This window comes from Oncorhynchus clarkii, chromosome 23 (assembly GCF_045791955.1).
Source record: "Oncorhynchus clarkii lewisi isolate Uvic-CL-2024 chromosome 23, UVic_Ocla_1.0, whole genome shotgun sequence".
NCBI lineage: Eukaryota > Metazoa > Chordata > Actinopteri > Salmoniformes > Salmonidae > Oncorhynchus > Oncorhynchus clarkii.
The window spans coordinates 2,781,881-2,799,616 of NC_092169.1; the positions used below are offsets into that span (position 1 = coordinate 2,781,881).

The 17,736-nt window shown below is 43.7% G+C and overlaps 1 protein-coding gene across 10 annotated transcripts; it reads right to left on the reverse strand.

The window, feature by feature from the left end:
- Positions 1–203: 203 nt before the first annotated feature.
- On the reverse strand, positions 204–17,311 carry LOC139381985 (eukaryotic translation initiation factor 3 subunit A-like). Of its 10 annotated transcripts, none has more exons than XM_071125889.1 (24): positions 17,130–17,300; positions 15,016–15,206; positions 14,769–14,905; positions 14,312–14,475; positions 13,608–13,807; positions 13,172–13,380; positions 12,687–12,858; positions 12,204–12,308; positions 11,933–12,031; positions 11,347–11,463; positions 10,957–11,142; positions 10,261–10,608; positions 8,624–8,728; positions 8,376–8,489; positions 8,051–8,173; positions 4,569–4,722; positions 4,105–4,304; positions 2,478–2,566; positions 2,360–2,377; positions 1,987–2,253; positions 1,814–1,956; positions 1,417–1,570; positions 1,054–1,247; positions 204–758 (listed from the first exon to the last, which is right to left on the reverse strand). In XM_071125889.1, exons 1-24 carry the CDS (start codon positions 17,176–17,178, stop codon positions 547–549), a joined length of 3,750 nt encoding a protein of 1,249 aa, XP_070981990.1. In that variant the 5' UTR covers positions 17,179–17,300; the 3' UTR covers positions 204–546. The 10 variants fall into 10 exon arrangements, with proteins under 10 accessions (XP_070981990.1, XP_070981986.1, XP_070981988.1 ...); XM_071125885.1 differs by having other exon boundaries at positions 1,417–1,591; XM_071125887.1 differs by having other exon boundaries at positions 1,429–1,570; positions 1,814–2,253; positions 17,130–17,311.
- Between the last annotated feature and the right edge of the window lie 425 nt (positions 17,312–17,736).

Consider the following 17,736-nt stretch of genomic DNA (forward strand, 5'->3'; position numbering starts at 1 on the left):
AATGTTGTTAGCTTGAGGGTTAATGCCACATTTGATGCAGCCCAGTAAACACCAAAAAGTTACTAAAACTTGTCTTACCAGGAAAATAACAAATCCTGTGCATCCTTCAAAAAGGACCAAGTGTAAGAAGTTCTACAAAGTAGCTACTAGCTATGCTACCACAATCAGTCACAGAGAAATTGAGTGAGCAAAGAAAGAAAATCAACTGTTGAGCAAAGTACTTTATTAATAAAGGCCGTATTTATCTATAAACATGCAACTCATTGTGTTAAATATGGTTGAATGCTTTAAGATAGAACCACACACTAGATATTAAGTGAGACTAATTGTATACTCTAAGCATGCACATCAAAATGGGAATTAACTAGTTTTTAGGTTAAGAAGCAACCTTAATTTTAGCAAAATACATATTCAATGGCAATAGAGATCATTGATGAGATGACAAGCTTATGCCAAGGTAAAATGACTAGGAGGCTGGCAGCAATAGAGGTGTACAACAGTCATTGTGGGGCCAATTGGAAGCAGATGCTCAGAGAGAGGGTGGACTCAGCGGCGGGCAACAGTGGTCCAGCCGTCATCGTCGGTCTCTTCGTTGGTCTTCTTGGCGCGACCAGCGTTCTCTTTGTCTTTCTCCGAGCGCCAGGAGCTCTTCTCTCCGTCCGCTTCACGCTCACCCTCTCTGGGTCTGGGGGGAGCCGGACGTTCCTCTTTACGCACATCACGCTTCTCGTCGCCGGCACGGCGCCAAGAGCCTCCTCCTGTGGGCAGAGAATCTGTCTCGTTAGGGGATGGCATCTTAACTAAGTACTGTGTTTAAAAATACATCCTCCAGATTGGAAACACTGCCAGAGAACAGGGGTTACAGAAGTCTCATTTTTCAGGATATAGGCATGTATGAGTATTGCTGCATTAATAGGTTGATGCTTGATACTGGTTGACGCTTGCAATGAATACAGAGCTGGCTAAATGGTTTAAAACCAAACTTTATACCTAAATTTTAAAACATGTGGCTAGTAAGTTAGGTTTGCAAAGGACTGAGCAGGCTCATCTTACCTTCTTCAGGCTCTCTGCTGGGTGGGGGACGGTCACGGTCATCCCTGCGCTCAGGTCGCTCTCGACGGATAGGAGGGCGATCCTCGCGATCAGGCTCTTCCTGACGAGCAGAGTCTCTCCAGCTTTTCTTGGGCACCTCATCATCAGCACCCGGCCTTCTCCAAGCACCACCACCACCACCACCTCCCTCCTCCCTGAAAACAGAGGTCCCCGATTACGGCATTTTTCTTTTAAATAAAAACACCTGTAAGACTAGTAAGCTTTCACTATATGAGTAAAACCATCCACCAGTTTAGGGGCACTCCTGATCATATAGTATTTGAGGCTCCACATCACAGTGGTGCTGTTTGTAAGTCCACATACTGTGCATCTGACCTGGGTGGGCGGCGCTCAGGGAAGCGTTCGCTCTCCTGTTTTTCCTCTCTCTCGACCTCTTCGCCCTCCTTGCTGCTGCTACCTTCGCGGGGTGGACCCCAGCTCTCCTCGCGGGCCTTCTCCCTCTCACGCCAGCCACCACCTGAAGCAGACACCAGAGCAACTGCCCATGATCCAGCACAACGTGTAAGAAGAACTGGCAAAAGTTGCCACTACACAAACATTTACTATTAGAAGTTTATTAAATATTAATTAACACAATTATAGGAGAACAAGTACAAGGGAGCGGGCTTTCAATAACAACACAACATACTACACAAGACAAACATGCAACCACATTTCAATTATCCATATTTGGGACAGATTAAACAGGAAACATCCATACCGGGCCGGCCAGCTGGCTTCCATGGCTTGTCGTCACGGGGCCCGCCCCTTTCGTCATCTCCTCCTCTCCTGGGGCCCCAGGTGTCATCATCAGCCCCGCGTCTGGGGGCCCTAGACTCGTCCGTGCCTCTGCGGGGGCCGTCTTCAAAGCCACGGCGAGGACCTCTGTCTTCGTCAAAGCCACGCCTGGGGCCATCATCGAAGCCTCTGCGGGGAGCGCGGTCCTCGTCCCCCCCCCTTCTAAGACCCCGGTCATCATCCCCAAAGGTTCTCCTTGGTGGACGGTCCTCGTCCATGCCTCTGCGCAGGGGGCGGTCGTCATCCCCAAAGCCCCTGCGTGGGGGTCCACGGTCGTCGGCTCCACCACGGCGAGGGCCGTCTCCTCCTCTCCTGGAGGGTGGCTCTCTGTCTTTGTCCTCGCCGCCATCGGCTCTCCAGTCCCTAGAGAGAGAAAGAACAGCATCATTATAGGACAGGTGAACACAAACAAAGTATTTAAAGCAGGTAAAATGCTTTAGATATGCAATCTGAATGAAATTCCACTCACTTATCTGGTACGGCGTCACTATAGAGAGTAATAAAAGATTTTTTGGACCAGTGAACAAAACGTATTTTTAACCAGATGAAATGCTTCAAAAATACAGTCTGAATTAAGTCCCACTCACTTATCAGGCACAGGGCGACGCCTCTCCGATTCAACCTCAGTACGCCTCCTCCATCCTCCACCGCCCTCCTCCTTCTCAGCACCCCAGTCCTGGAGAGGAAAAGTGTACAACTTCCATTACCTTTAGATTACACACACAGCAAAAAAAGGAAAACGTCCCTTTTTCAGGACCCGATCTTTCAAAGATGATCAGTAAAAATCCAAATAACTTCACAGATCTTCATTGTAAAGGGTTTAAACACTGTTTCCCATGCTTGTTCAATGAACCATAAACAATTAATGATCATGTACATGTGGAACAGTCGTTAAGACACTAACAGCTTACAGACAGTAGGCAATTAAGGTCACAGTTATGAAACCTTAGGACCCTAAAGAGGCCTTTCTACTGACTCTGGAAAAACACCAAAAGAAAGATGCCCAGGGTCCCTGCTCATCTGTGTGAACGTGCCTTAGGCATGCTGCAAGGAGGCATGAGGACTGCAAATATGACCAGGGTAATACATTTCAATGTCGGTACTGTGAGACGCCTAAGACAGAACTACAGGGAGACAGGACAAGACAGCTGATCGTCCTCACAGTGGCAGACCACATGTAACACCTGCAGGATCGGTACATCCGAACATCACACCTGCGGGACAGGTACAGGATGGCAACAACAACTGCCCAAGTTACACCACGAACGCACAATCTCTCCATCAGTGCTCAGACTGTCCGCAATAGGCTGAGAGATTCTGGACTGAGGGCTTGTAGGCCTTTTGTAAGGCAGGTCCTCACCAGACATCACCGGCAACAACGTCGCCTATGGGTATAAACCTACTGCCGCTGGACCAGACAGGACTAGCAAAAAAATGCTCTTCACTGACGAGTCGCAGTTGTGTCTCACCAGGGGTGATGGTCGGATTCACGTTTATCGTCAAAGGAATGAGCGTTACACCGAGGCCTGTACTCTGGAGCGGTGCAGTCCATGAGGGGGAGATGCACTGCAGTACTTAATGCAGCTGGTGGCCACACCAGATACTGACTGTTACTTTTGATTTTGACCCCCTTTTTGTTCAGGGACACATTTTTCCATTTCTGTTAGTCAAGTCTGTGGAACTTGTTCAGTTTATGTCTCAGTTGTTGAATCTTGTTATGTTCATACAAATATTTACACATGTTGAGTTTCCTGAAAATAAACACAGTTGACAGTGAGAGGATGTTTCTTTTTTTGCTGAGTTTATATATATATATTTTTAAACATTATCTGCAACATTATGATAATTTCATCTCATACCTTTACCTGAGATTGTGACTTCATAACTAAGTAAACAGGGAAATGGAGTACATTCATGTCCCACTTTCCACCCAAAATGTCAACCAACTTCACTTTTTACGTTGAGATGGCTGCCTGTGCTTCTCGCTCTCAGTTCGCCGGTGAAATAGAAGTGCATTTAATTTCATGTCGCTCTTTTGAGTGATCAATGAAGGAGAATCATCACTGAGCGAACAAAACTTGCTACATAAACCCATGTAGAAATATTATAATTATTTTAACATCCCTCTAAAGTGAGCCATCTTCGACTCAACAGAAATTGATCTGTGAGAAAGTGCTCTGGAGGAGATGTTGGCAAGAATGTGTAGTAGGCTACCTTCGTTTCTCCTCTGGGTTTCTCCTCAGACCTGGCAGGGGCCCTCATCTCCTCCTCCCTGCGGCGCTCACGCTCCTCGATCTCCTGCTGCCGGGCTCGCTGCTTCCTCTCCTGCTCCTCTAGTTTGCGCAGGCGCTCCTGGTACTCCGCCTCCTCTGCCTCGCGTGCTTCCTGCTCGATGCGCTCGCGCTCCTCGCGCTCTGCAACACCACGTGGAAAACATGTTGAGTCAGACAACAGGACACTGAAGACTAAAATGGGGCAACCGTCACATGGGACACCCAGATGAACAAACACCAACCAACACACTTGGACCCAAAATCTGTGCGCACAACTTAAGTTTTTGCAGATATCTTCCATTTGATATCAACTATTACCTTTAAGAGGAACATCAGAGTTGACAAGATCTAAGATCATTTGACATCCATACTAGATACACCAAGTCTCCTCTGAGCCTGAGGTACCTTTCTTGAGCTGCTCCTCGTGGATGCGCTGGGCCTCCTCCTCCTTCTGGCGGTGGAAGGTGTTGCGACGGTCCTCCTTGCGGTGGATCTTCCTCTCCTCTAGACGCTTCTTCCTCTCCTCCACCAGGCGCTCCTGGAACTGTTTCAGTTTTTCCTTGGATGGTAACAAGAACAAAAATATTGAGGTGTATTCTTAATAAAACAAAAAGAGCTTATCTTAATAAAATAAAACATACAAAAATGAAAATAACTCATGGTAGAACTCCATTGGCAATTAACAGTTTTTTAGGGGTTATTCCTGCTTTATTTGCAGCAACTGAAGCTCTTTAAAGTGAATATTCACCCATGTTGAATGTGACATTGTTTTTGTGCATCCCTGAGTTCTATCGATTCCCTGGGCCAATTCATGTTGATCTGCGATATTGCCGTTCAAGCAGGCAGAAATGCAGCCGGTTATGACGTAGCATTGAGATAAAGCTGCTCTCGCTACACTGGAAGTTAATAGGAATAGGACCTTTAGATTGCCAAAACATACATGTCAGATTTCAATACGGGCAGATGTCATAACGTGGGAGGGTGTCTTCTCTCGAATGAGCCAATGACCATATATTCCTACCTCAAGAAATGTGTAATTTAACATGGGGTCTAACGGTGTTCACACCTTTCAGACAATTTTTGTGAACTCAGTGCGGTTTGCTTAATTTTTGTGTGTGCAGTGTGAACACTCCAAAAGGAACTCAGACCCCTCAAAAGAGCCCCCAACAGAAACCATCTCAAGAGCTTCGTTCACTTGAATTCTGCGGTCCGGTTCCCTTTTTTAGGGCACTGTGAACACTAAGCTCCCCAGGTTTGCTTGGTATTAATCCCGCTCCACACACTAGACTATTGCAACACCGTTTCCCCCGCCATAGCCCCTCACATTGGTGCCACAAAAGAGAGAAAATGTTGTGCAGGTTCACAGAAAAGTTATCGCAGCAAAATTATTCAGCCCCCTTAAGTTAATACTTTGTAGCGCCACCTTTTGCTGCGATTACAGCTGTAAGTCGCTTGGGGTATGTCTCTATCAGTTTTGCACATCGAGACTGACATTTTTTCCCATTCCTCCTTGCAAAACAGCTCGAGCTCAGTGAGGTTGGATGGAGAGCATTTGTGAACAGCAGTTTTCAGTTCTTTCCACAGATTCTCGTGGATTCAGGTCTGGACTTTGACTTGGCCATTCTAACACATGGATATGTTTATTTTTGAACCATTCCATTGTAGATTTTGCTTTATGTTTTGGATCATCGTCTTGTTGGAAGACAAATCTCCGTCCCAGTCTCAGGTCTTTTGAAGACTCCATCAGGTTTTCTTCCAGAATGGTCCTGTATTTGGCTCCATCCATCTTCCCATCAATTTTAACCATCTTCCCTGTCCCTGCTGAAGAAAAGCAGGCCCAAACCATGATGCTGCCACCACCATGTTTGACAGTGGGGATGGTGTGTTCAGCTGTGTTGCTTTTACGCCAAACATAACGTTTTGCATTGTTGCCAAAAAGTTCTGACCAGAGCACCTTCTTCCACATGTTTGGTGTGTCTCCCAGGTGGCCTGTGGCAAACTTTAAACAACACTTTTTATGGATATCTTTAAGAAATGGCTGTCTTCTTGCCACTCTTCCATAAAGGCCAGATTTGTGCAATATACGACTGATTGTTGTCCTATGGACAGAGTCTCCCACCTCAGCTGTAGATCTCTGCAGTTCATCCAGAGTGATCATGGGCCTCTTGGCTGCATCTCTGATCAGTCTTCTCCTTGTATGAGCTGAAAGTTTAGAGGGACGGCCAGGTCTTGGTAGATTTGCAGTGGTCTGATACTCCTTCCATTTCAATATTATCGCTTGCACAGTGCTCCTTGGGATGTTTAAAGCTTGGGAAATATTTTTGTATCCAAATCCGGCTTTAAACTTCTTCACAACAGTATCTCGGACCTGCCTGGTGTGTTCCTTGTTCTTCATGATGCTCTCTGCGCTTTTAACGGACCTCTGAGACTATCACAGTGCAGGTGCATTTATACGGAGACTTGATTACACACAGGTGGATTGTATTTATCATCATTAGTCATTTAGGTCAACATTGGATCATTCAGAGATCCTCACTGAACTTCTGGAGAGAGTTTGCTGCACTGAAAGTAAAGGGGCTGAATAATTTTGCACGTCCAATTTTTCAGTTTTTGATTTGTTAAAAAAGTTTGAAATATCCAATAAATGTCGTTCCACTTCATGATTGTGTCCCACTTGTTGTTGATTCTTCACACAAAAATACAGTTTTATATCTTTATGTTTGAAGCCTGAAATGTGGCAAAAGGTCACAAAGTTCAAGGGGGGCGAATACTTTCGCAAGGCACTGTATATGGAATATCTAGCTGTCCGTTCACACATTCTGATGGAATGGCTTGTCCTGCACTTTGTAAAAACCCACAGTGCATTGAGTGAATGTTGGAAAAAGATCTTGGTTCCTTTCTAAACATAGCAATGTGAATGCAAAGAGTACTCGCACCACAAAATAGGTGAAGTGAACTGGCAAATTAGGCAAGGGCAGCGTGAATACAAAGAGAACTGAGATATTCAGCTTTTTAACCACAGAGTTCAGTTTAAAAGAGGGCTGAGATTGGTTATTTTAAAGAGGACTATATGTGAACACACCTTAACACATTTCTCCTGTTTGTCACTCGTCATGCAATGGACTGACAAGTGACAAATAGGAGAAATGTGTTAGGGTGTTTCCACATATAGTCTATTGTGATTGTCAGACTCCGCTCTGAGGCATATTGATCTACAGGTTAAACAATGGTGAGATTGTAGACTTAAATTGATAGTGCAGTTTGTTTGGGCGATATTACAGCTAACTAGCTACTTCACATGCTAATATTGACTTTAGTATTAAAGTGTAGCTTTGTTCGCTAGCCCACCCATATATAGCACTGCATTGTGGGTTTAGTAGTCGACCTGAGTTGCATCAGATTTCCACATTGCTAACAACCTTATAACGACAAAATGAAAAAACATTTCCCACAAGAAATATTGTTCAGTGTTATGGGAGACTTCAAATTACAGGAATGAGTGGGTTTGGGCGGATTTTTCCTTTAATTCCATTGCCAATGGGCTTCTAGGGTCGGTGGTTTCATACACATTTTATGACATTTTGTGGTATATGGGCAAAATACCACGGCTAAGAGCTGTTCTTATGTGCGCATAAGAACAGCTCTTAGCCGTGGTATTTTGCCCATATACCTCAAAATATCATAAAATGTGTATGAAACCTGCATACAGCTCTTAGCCGTGGTTTATTGGCCATATACCACAAACCCTGAGGCGCCTTATTGCTATTATAAACTGGTTACCAATGTAAGTAGAACAGTAGACAGTTATTTGTCATACAAGAGGTATAACAGCTTTCAGCCAATCAGCATCCAGGAACCAAACTACCCGGTTTAAAAATGGCATTTACCTCGTAGATGAAGCTTCGAGCATCTGTTATTTTGCCCACAAAGTTCTCCTTGTCCTCCATCATTCTGGACATCCTTTGCTTGTGCTCCAAGGCCCTCTCACGCTCCACCTTCATGTTGCTGATCTACAAAACAGATGGACCATAATCATTGACCATTGTATAACAATATATATATATATTTTTTTAAATTCATCACGAAAAACATGGACCAGTCAGCCTGACAGTTTTCCATTGCTAGAGCGTTCAGTTCGTGCTTGCCATCTACAATGGCTTTGTGAATGTTAAACACAAAAGGCATAGACTCTGAATAAATATATTGTCTTACCCGCTCTTCCTCTTGGAGCTCCCATAACTCCATGTCCTTGACACGCTGCTCCTCGTAGGCCTTCTTGATCAAGGGGATCTCCTCCAGACGTTTGGCCCTCTCAAAGTAGTCAATCTGCAAGGACCAGTCCACACATGAAACATTGAGCGAGTCATTTTCCCCCTAGTGGAGGTCTTTCTGCATCACCTGTTTAACAGGCAAGACCAAAAACAAGGAATATACATTTGCTGAAATGTAAATGTCTTCACCTTTTTCTCCTGGTTCTTCAGGCGGTCCTGAAGCTCTCTCTTCTCCTTCTCAAGCTGCTCCACCTGTTTGGACATGATGAAGTCAGGGTCCAGGTCCTCAAGGTCCTGTGAAAAGAGAGGTTAAATAGTTAGTTCAATTCACCATTGTAGATCCACACTTAATTTCCAAAACTCATTCTAGATATAGATTTATATTCCGGACTCCGACATTGCTTGTTCTAACATTTCTTGTTCTTTTTACTTTTGGATTACGTGTGTATTGTATTGCTAGATATTGTTGCAATTTGAGCTAGAAATATAAGCATTTCGCTGACCTGCAATAACACCTGCAAAATTGTATACGTGATCAATAAACTTTTGATTTCAGATGTTATCTATACTCAACAAAAATAAATGCAACAATTTCAAAGATTTTACTGAGTTAGAGTTCATAACGAAATCAGTCAATTGTAATAAATTCATTAGGCCCTTATCTACGGATTTCACATGACTGGGAATATATTTTATAAAAAAGGTAGGGCGTGGCTCAGAAAACCAGTCAGTATTTGGTGTGACCACCATTTGCCTCATGCAGCGCGACATCTCTTTCAGAGTTGATCAAGCGGTTGACTGTGGCCTGTGGAATGACGTCCCACTCCTCTTTAATGGCTGTGAAAAGTTGCTGGATATTGGCGAGAACTGGAACACACGGTCGTACACGTCGATCCAGAGCATCCCAAACATGCTCAATGGGTGACATGGCTGGTGAGTATGCAGGTCATGGAAGAACTGGGACATTTTATGCTTCCAGGAATTGTGTACAGATCCTTGCGACATGGGCCGTGCATTATCATGCTGAAATATGAGGTGATGGCGGTGGATGAATGTCATGACAATGGACCTCAGGATCTCGTCACAGCGTCTCTGTGCATTCAAATTGCCATTGATAAAATGCAATTGTGTTCATTGTCCGTAGCTTGTGCCTGCCTGCCCACATCATAACCCGATCACCACTATGGAGCACTCTGTTCACAGCATTGACATCAGCAAACCGCTCGCCCACACAAAGCCATACACGTAGACCACGTGTATGGCTTCGTGTGGGTGAGCGGTTTGCGGTTGTGAGGGCAACTGCCAAATTCTCTAAAACTTTATGGTAGAGAAGTTACCATTCTCTGGCACAACAGCTCTGGTGGACATTCCTGCAGTCAGTATGCCAATTGCATGCACCCTCAAAACATCTATGGCATTGTGTTGTGTGACAAAACTGCACATTTTAGTGACCTTTTATTGTCCACAGCACAAGGTGTGTCAGGTGGATTGATTATCTTGGCAAAGGAGACAATCTCACCAATAGGGATCTAAATAAATTTGGGCACAAAATTTGAGAAATAAGCTTTGTGTGTCTATGGAACATTTCTGGGATCTTTGATTTCAGAAAATGAAAATGGGACCAACAATTCACATGGTGAGTTTATATAATTTTTTGTTCAGTGTACATTCCAGGCAAACAGTAACGGTACTGATAAGGGTTTCACCCATTGGGAAGAAAACTTGTCTTAACGTCGATCTCAATGTGATCTTTTCATTTTTAACAAAGCATTATGTTGGACAGGTGTCAAGAGTGTACAGCTTAGTTGAGCTTGTGTGTAGTTTACCTCTATATCGATGTCTTTGAAGGCCTTGGCTCCCAGTTCAGTCTTCTTTATCTGCTCCAGCCGCTCACGCACAGTCTTTTTCTTGATCTGCTCGTGCTCCTGCATGATGCGCTCCTTCTCGCGCTCCTTGGCCTCCTGGCGCAGGCGCTCCTCCTCTGCCTTGCGCACCTTCTGCAGCTCCGCCTCGCGCTGCTCCAGCTCCTCTTTCTCCCGCTGGATGTTGAGGTTCTCCAAGCGCTCCTTGCGCTCCTCGATGGTCTGCCGGCGGGCCAGGATGCGCTGGTGCTCCTTGCGTCCGTTCTTCAGGTAGGCGGTGATGGCTAGCTGGCTCTGCTCCTCACGCTCTTTCTGGAAATGGTGGACAAAGAGGGTAGAAGAGTGAGAGATGGGGTTAGGTTTGTTAGAGCGAGAATGAGCAATAAAGATTGATACTGTGCGAAACCCCTATTCGTGCACAATGTGAATTGGTGGTGTGTGTGTGTGTATGCACAGAACAATACATATAGTATTGGCCCAAAATGTTAAATTTTCAAAATGCCTTAAATAGCTTATAATAATTTATGGAATGCACAATGGGATGATGGAATAGAAAGCATGTTTTGATATTTTATCACGGAGGACAGCGACGTTGTCTACTTTTTTTATAGGGCTAGCAGTGCATGTACAAATGCCATCTCGACGGGAGGCTGTACTCACCAGCATGGACGCAGGCTTGATGACCTGGATTGCTTTGGCCAAGGAAGACGACATTGCTGTCAGCTGGTTCCTGATCTGGGCAGAGGGCATGTTCTGCAAGAACGGCCCCACGGGAGAGTCCTCTTTGGTCGAGTAATTCAGGTCCGAACCAAAGCTCAGGTTCCGAGTGGTATGGTCAATTCGAACCTAGAAAAAGAAATTTCAAAAAGATTTCAAGTGTGCCATTCTGTGTAACAAACAGAAGTGTGTTCATATTTTAGTTGTGGAAATACTGACTGAATTCAAAGTGTATAGGTATGAAAAACCCGTATTTAGGTGAAAAATCAACCTGGGTGTTTGTGCAAAATTGTACAGAGAATATTATTGACAAATCCAAGTCCAGTACTCTACCTGCAGATCGCAGTGTCGGGCAGCATCCACAATGGAGCGCTCCAATTGGAAGGGATCCACAAATGGAACCAGGGAGGCCAGACGGTTGAACTCAATGCTTTGATAGATCTGAGCCACCTAATATCCCATTAAAATAAAACAGTGTTCAGTGACTAGTTAATAGGACCACAATTTGCATATTGTAACAATCAATGAAATCATGCATTCCACATGATAGCAGGGATGGGCAACATCCTGAGGCCTGAGAGCCACGTCGGGATATTCTTTTGACCGTTTGTTAGTCAAAAAAATAAAATAATAATTAATGCGTGCTGTAAAAAGGACAGTTATTTTAAAAGACATTAGGTAGATTAAAACATTAACATAGTTTCTATCAGAATTTAGATGTTCAAATGTAGTTTAATCCACCTTTTCTTTTATTATTACTAAATCCACCGTGGGTGGTATTTAAAAATCGGCTCGACGGCCTCCTATAGTGCCCATCCCTGCAGTATAGAGTTACTGGTACAAGGACATCAGTTATCGTTTAAGAGATTGACAGACCATTAAAGTATAAGTGAGCAATCCAAAATGAGCAATAAGTCACCTGCTGCAGCAGCCTGAGGATGGTGTTACTCTGCAGGTGGGGAACATATTGCTGGAGGTCCGCCTCCTTCTCAGACTGGTCTCTCACCCAGTTCAACACCTAAGAGGAAAGTCAATACCATAGATGAAGAAAAACTAAATGGTAAATGAAATCAGCCATGACACAAATTGTTGTACTTTCAGAGGAGTTATACGTGTATGTATTTTATATTGTTTTTTGGACCGTTGCAAGTCAAATTGCCCAATGTTCCGACATTGAATTCAAATGTTACCTTTGTTACTCTTCCGCTCAGCTTCAGTGGGTGGAAGTCCATCTCCAGCCAATTGTACAGCTCCTTCACTTCAGGTACAATGTATTGCAGCAAGTTGAACCGAACCTAAAGGGGAAACATTACATGCACATAGCACTGTGAACAACCCCTGACAAAAGGACAACTAAAAAAAAGAAACATCAGTTGGTTAAACTTTCTCTGACTTCTATAGGGGTAAAAACCAAGTCAGCCTATTTTAGGACTCGGGTCACAAGCTAACGTCATGCAAGTAAACCTCAGCAATGGAAAAACAAATGTGTATTTGAATGGTTCATTATGTAGTAAACAAATGTATCTGTATGGGTAGTTCACAGGACTAAAACAAGTTCAGCACTAGAATACAAACTCCTAACACTGACATATGGGACATACTGCTACCGGTCTGCTCACAAACATAAAGATATGGTTATTTCTATAGTCTGTTCCATGCATGTGGGTACATACCATGTCATTGATGAGGCTCTGGCGGGTTGGTGGGGACTGCAGGCCCAGTAGTGTGGCCAGCCTACGGTGTTTCTCCACAATTATGCCGTCCATGTCCAACAGGCGGGCAATGTCTGTGCGTTCCGGGGTGATGGGAATGGACAGGGTGGCCAGGAGGACCCTTGTGGACATCCTAAGGGAGCGAGAGGAGAGCTGTGAGCAACTGCCTGACTGGCAACCTTGGATCTACTCATCAACAAACATTGATGACAAAAAGCACATGAAGAGGAAGGGGGCAGTGTCCTGTAACAAAAGGCTCTGAATAGTTGCAAGTGAGACAGAGGTGTGAGGGTGACTGATCGACAGGTGATTAAGGTGAGAGAGAAACCATAAGTCCGGTTGATGAAAAGTCTGACAATTGTTTTGTTGTTGTTAAGGGAATGGCCATTCAAGTAATTATTTTTGCCACACATTCCAACAGACTGGTCAGGACTGGGCTTCCATACCTCTGCATCTCTTCCTGGGTGAGGTTCTTGCGCATCTCCCTGGAAAGATGGTAGAGGCGATGGAGGGTGCAGGCGTGGAACAGGGCATTCCCAGACTTCCAAAACACAGTGGACACCTTGTTGTAGTAGTTGGCCATAAGTTGAGGCTTGGGGGGCTTCTTGGAAAGGGCGAAGAGACCATGGATGTCTTCCACAGCCTTGAAAGCTTCCTGTAAAAATCAAAAATCTAATTTCACCATTCACAACACATAAAAATCAATGTTCATAATAAAAATGTAGATAAAATTGCCTGCTGAAAAAATGAGCAATAGGAGTATTTGAGATGCAACATTGCTACAACTACACATTGCTACAACTACACATTGCTACAACTACACATTGCTACAACTACACATTGCTACAACTACACATTGCAAGCTAATCATATTTGACATACCTGCCAGAGCTCCATGGCAATGGCACTGTCCAGTTGCACCAGGCGTGTCTCCAGGTGCATAGACTGGCTCTCAGGGTTGTTCAGGTTGATGGCTGTGCTCTGGTTGTGGTGGCGCTGGATCTGACCCAGGTGCATGCGCAGATTGTCACAAAGCTTCCGGAACTCTGCCTTACGGGTGTACTGAAGGCAGAACTTGAAAGCTGTGGAGTACATTAGGATAAGGAGCAATAAATTGATTATGGTGCCAGAAAAGGTGAGTAAACCTAAACACTTATGCATCTCAGACTAATATATATTTCTAATAACAAGATTGTTAGCTAACATCAAACCTACACTCAAACTGGGCACTGAAAATGTACATCAGGGGGCAGCAAAAGGCAGCACGGGCACGCAAGAGATTTTTGGGGCCCCCCAACGTTCAGTAAAAATGAGTGTAGTTTTTGGTTCATTTTGTTTTTTTTAACTAATCACCAAGAACTCAGCGAAATAAAAATCATTTCAGAAATCTGTTTAAGTATTTCCACTTTTCTTTTTTTAATGTCTCAATGTAATCAGGTAGGAAATGCTTTTGGGGCTTACTTGTGGTCAATTTGCTGTGAAAATTTGTATAATTATTTTCGCTCCCTGACCATCCACTGACAAATTGGGTGAATGTTGTTGCCTACCCAGATGTACATCAGGTTAAAAGTTCAGATTGTGCTCACCTTGTTGGGCAATGTCATGGTAGAGGCGCTCCACCTTGGAGTTGTTACGCAGCAAGTCCAGGCATTGGCGGTAGGATTCCCACAGAAATTTCACCCAGGGAGTGAGCAGCAGACGGTCTGTACGATCCTGGGTGTCTTCACCACTCACAGCACTCAGAAGTACACTAGGATCACACAAGGTAGTCAAGTCATATTTGAGCTCATAGAACTACACCGTCAACATTGCATCACTGTGCACACATTACCACCATGCTAATGGTTTACAGCAGAGGTGAAGCACAATAGTTATCATGTTTACAGCTATTAAAAAGGTGGCAACAATCAAGTTTATGGATAGTGTAATATATCTGAAATCTAGTATCAGTCCATCACATTGGAAAAAGTTTTCAATGGACCCATATCTCAAAGCTAAATAAAAGGTTCCTAGTTAAATAAAAGGGTTAGATAAAATAAATACCTCTCAGGAGTCTGGATGTTGTCAAGATCCTCAATGTCCAGGACCATCTGCTGCGACTCCCCCTTGGCTGTCTCCGTCTTCTCCTCGGCCAACTTCAGGTAGGCTCGAACCACATCCTCGAGGGATTTGATGTTCACCTACAGAACAAAATAGAGGGTCATACTTAACTCCGGCAGGCGAGTGACTTTTGTAGGATCAATAGTATGCCACGTTTAGGCTTGTCCAAGAGAGGGTTTGGTGTGCTGACCTGCTGGCAGATGTTCTTGTACTGGTATAGGCCCTCCTTGGCCAGGTGGCTCTTGCGCAGGTCCACGCAGAGCTCCAGGTACTTGAGCATGATGGGCTCGTGGATCTTCTGCCATGTTCGATGCTTTTTGCTCTTAATGACATCGTACAAAACATCCAAAGCTGGCTGCTTTTTGCCCACCTCCAAAAACTCTGTAAAAACATAGCACATTACATGAAAAAGGATGAAAAAAATGTTCTGAAGGTGAATCTGTTGCTGCAATATAACTTACATGCACAAAGGACACCTAATAGATTACAAATATCGGAGTCCGGTTTCTCCAACATAGCTGGAATTTAGGCTTACGAGTGTTTTAACGATGCATCTTTCCTACAACAGCCGAAGATGCAACGAAAGAACATTGCTAAGAGCATCATTGAGGCATGTGTCGATACTGATAGGATCGAAAGAAAGGCAGTCCGTCCGTCTCTCAGATCAGCTTTCTCCATTCAAATCCTACCTTGATATTATAATTATTCCACAATAATGACAGATCAGCTCCTAGAAAGATATCACTTGTGGCCGCAAATATCGAGAAAGCTTATTCTAATGCTTACCCTATAATAACGTACTTAATCATGATTTGGCACATCATTGCACACATTAGGCTACACATCATTAAATATATTGAGGCAGAAATTACAGACAGCAGCTAAATAAAACAACATTTAATTAACATGAAATTGATTTCAATATCATTGAAATAACAGTATATGGGCCTAGATATCCTATAATTTAGTTAGGCTATTTATATTTGAAAGCAGTCATCTCGGCTCTCATTTGAAGCATCTTTTTATCCTTTGCTTGTTTATAACAACTGCAGACATGGGCAACTTTGGAATTGTAGTCAACTTCGTGAGACATATAACCATCTTGATTCTGTTTTGTGGACGTCTGTGTATAAAGTGACGCGGCAGGGGGGACAACACATCTAACCACATATTTGGCTGTTCTTCAAGTGGTCTTTAGATTATGAGCTTTCTCAAGTGCAACTTTAGTAATGATGTCGAAGGAGATTTAACGACGCTTCTACGAAGGTTCGTTCTAATGATGAACATAGCCTTAAGATGCTGTTGGGAAACAAGGCCCTGATAGCTGACTTTTTATTATCACATACACCGGACAGGTCCAGTGAAATGTGTTGTTTTACAGGGTCAGCAATAGTAGTACGGAACCCCTAGACTAGAGCAAATTAGGGTTAAGGACCAAGCTCAAGAGCACATCGACAGATTTTTCACCTTGTCAGCTCAGGTATTCGAACCAGCGATCTTTCGGGTACTGTCCCAACCGCTAGGCTACCAGCTGCATTTTAGCTACTATAGTAGGTATTTAGCTACACCCCAAACCAGCCATATGTTATGACTAACGAGCGACAATGTAACTGCAAGATTAATGAGTAGATAATGTTAGCTATGACAACATCACGTGACAACCGACTTTCATGGGGGGTGAGATATGCAAACCCTGCCCGGGGAACAGGGCGATGCAAAACGAACTCGCCCATTGATAGCCAATCTTAGCTGGGCCTTCTGTTTTGGTGATCCAATCTAGCTAGTTACCTTGTTAGTTATCCAAGACAAGGCTAAAAACATTAACCATCAGCAGCTCTTACCTTTCAGTTGATGTGGCGAAACCGATTATTAGTGACTTCCGAGTGAGTTGAACAAGTTGATCCCCGTGTCACTAGTTAGCAGCTTAGCTAGGGGATATGCTAATACGTTAGCTAACCCTTCAAGGCTAGGACGTGCTGACGTTAATGTTAGCTAGTCTGTGAACAAGATGGCAGGTACTTTTCGACGCACCCGGCCTAACATCAGTGACATACATAAATCTGATCGGTGTGATTTTAGATTTCAAGTACTGTTGTTGAATTGACCGGGCTATGACACCTTTTAACGTAATTATGGGTGGTGTTATTCAAAGGCCTAGTGACACGGGTGGCTTGAATGAGTGTACTTCTATACTTACAACATGTCTTCCCCGCCATGCGTAGCTAGCGAACCACGGCAAGCCAATGTGAATACATAACTGGGACGCAAGCGCGGACATCTAAGAAATGATCATATACGACTCACCATTTGCTCGTTTGAGAGCATTCTCCGGTCGTTGGAAATATGCCGGCATTTTTCTGACTTTCTCGCGGAATGAAGAGAAGGTTGTTTTGGGTGAATTTGACTAATTTCACCGGTCCATCCGCGCCAGGCATTCACCCGTTCCGACAAGCTCCTAGGAAAGGAATGAACCACGTGAACGGCCCACATCAGTGACGACAAAGGTTCCCGTATGTAACAGAAGAGACGTACATCAGATAGAAAGGTTGTAAGTAAATTATTAAACGTATGTATGTATATTGATTGAGAGGAAATTTTATTACGATTTCATGTGATTTTTTTTTCATGACGTTGCCGTAAAGAATTAAACAAATAAATATAAATATAAATAAAATATTTAATAAACATTAATATGCTTTGCAGGCATTTGAGATGAAAACATAACCTGACATTTAATGTGACATTTAAATAATACTTTATTTGAGCATAACATAAACAAAAAAAGGAAAATAGTGATACATTGATTGGTGGTAGATTACATATTTATTTCTATGAGAGGATAAGAGGAATTAACTCTTCTAATATAGTATTTCTATAGTGATGATACAGTAATACCGCCAACACAGCAGGT

What these genes read in the sequence shown, in the direction of transcription:
- LOC139381985 (XM_071125880.1), bottom strand. Translation starts at nt 17,178, where the DNA reads ATGCCGGCATATTTCCAACGACCGGAGAATGCTCTCAAACGAGCAAAT. An exon ending in TGCTCTCAAACGAGCAAATG is followed by an intron (nt 15,207 to 17,129) that starts GTGAGTCGTATA and finishes ATGTTTTTACAG; the next exon opens with AGTTTTTGGAGGTGGGCAAA. An exon ending in TCCTCAGGCTGCTGCAGCAG is followed by an intron (nt 11,464 to 11,932) that starts GTGACTTATTGC and finishes ATGGGATATTAG; the next exon opens with GTGGCTCAGATCTATCAAAG.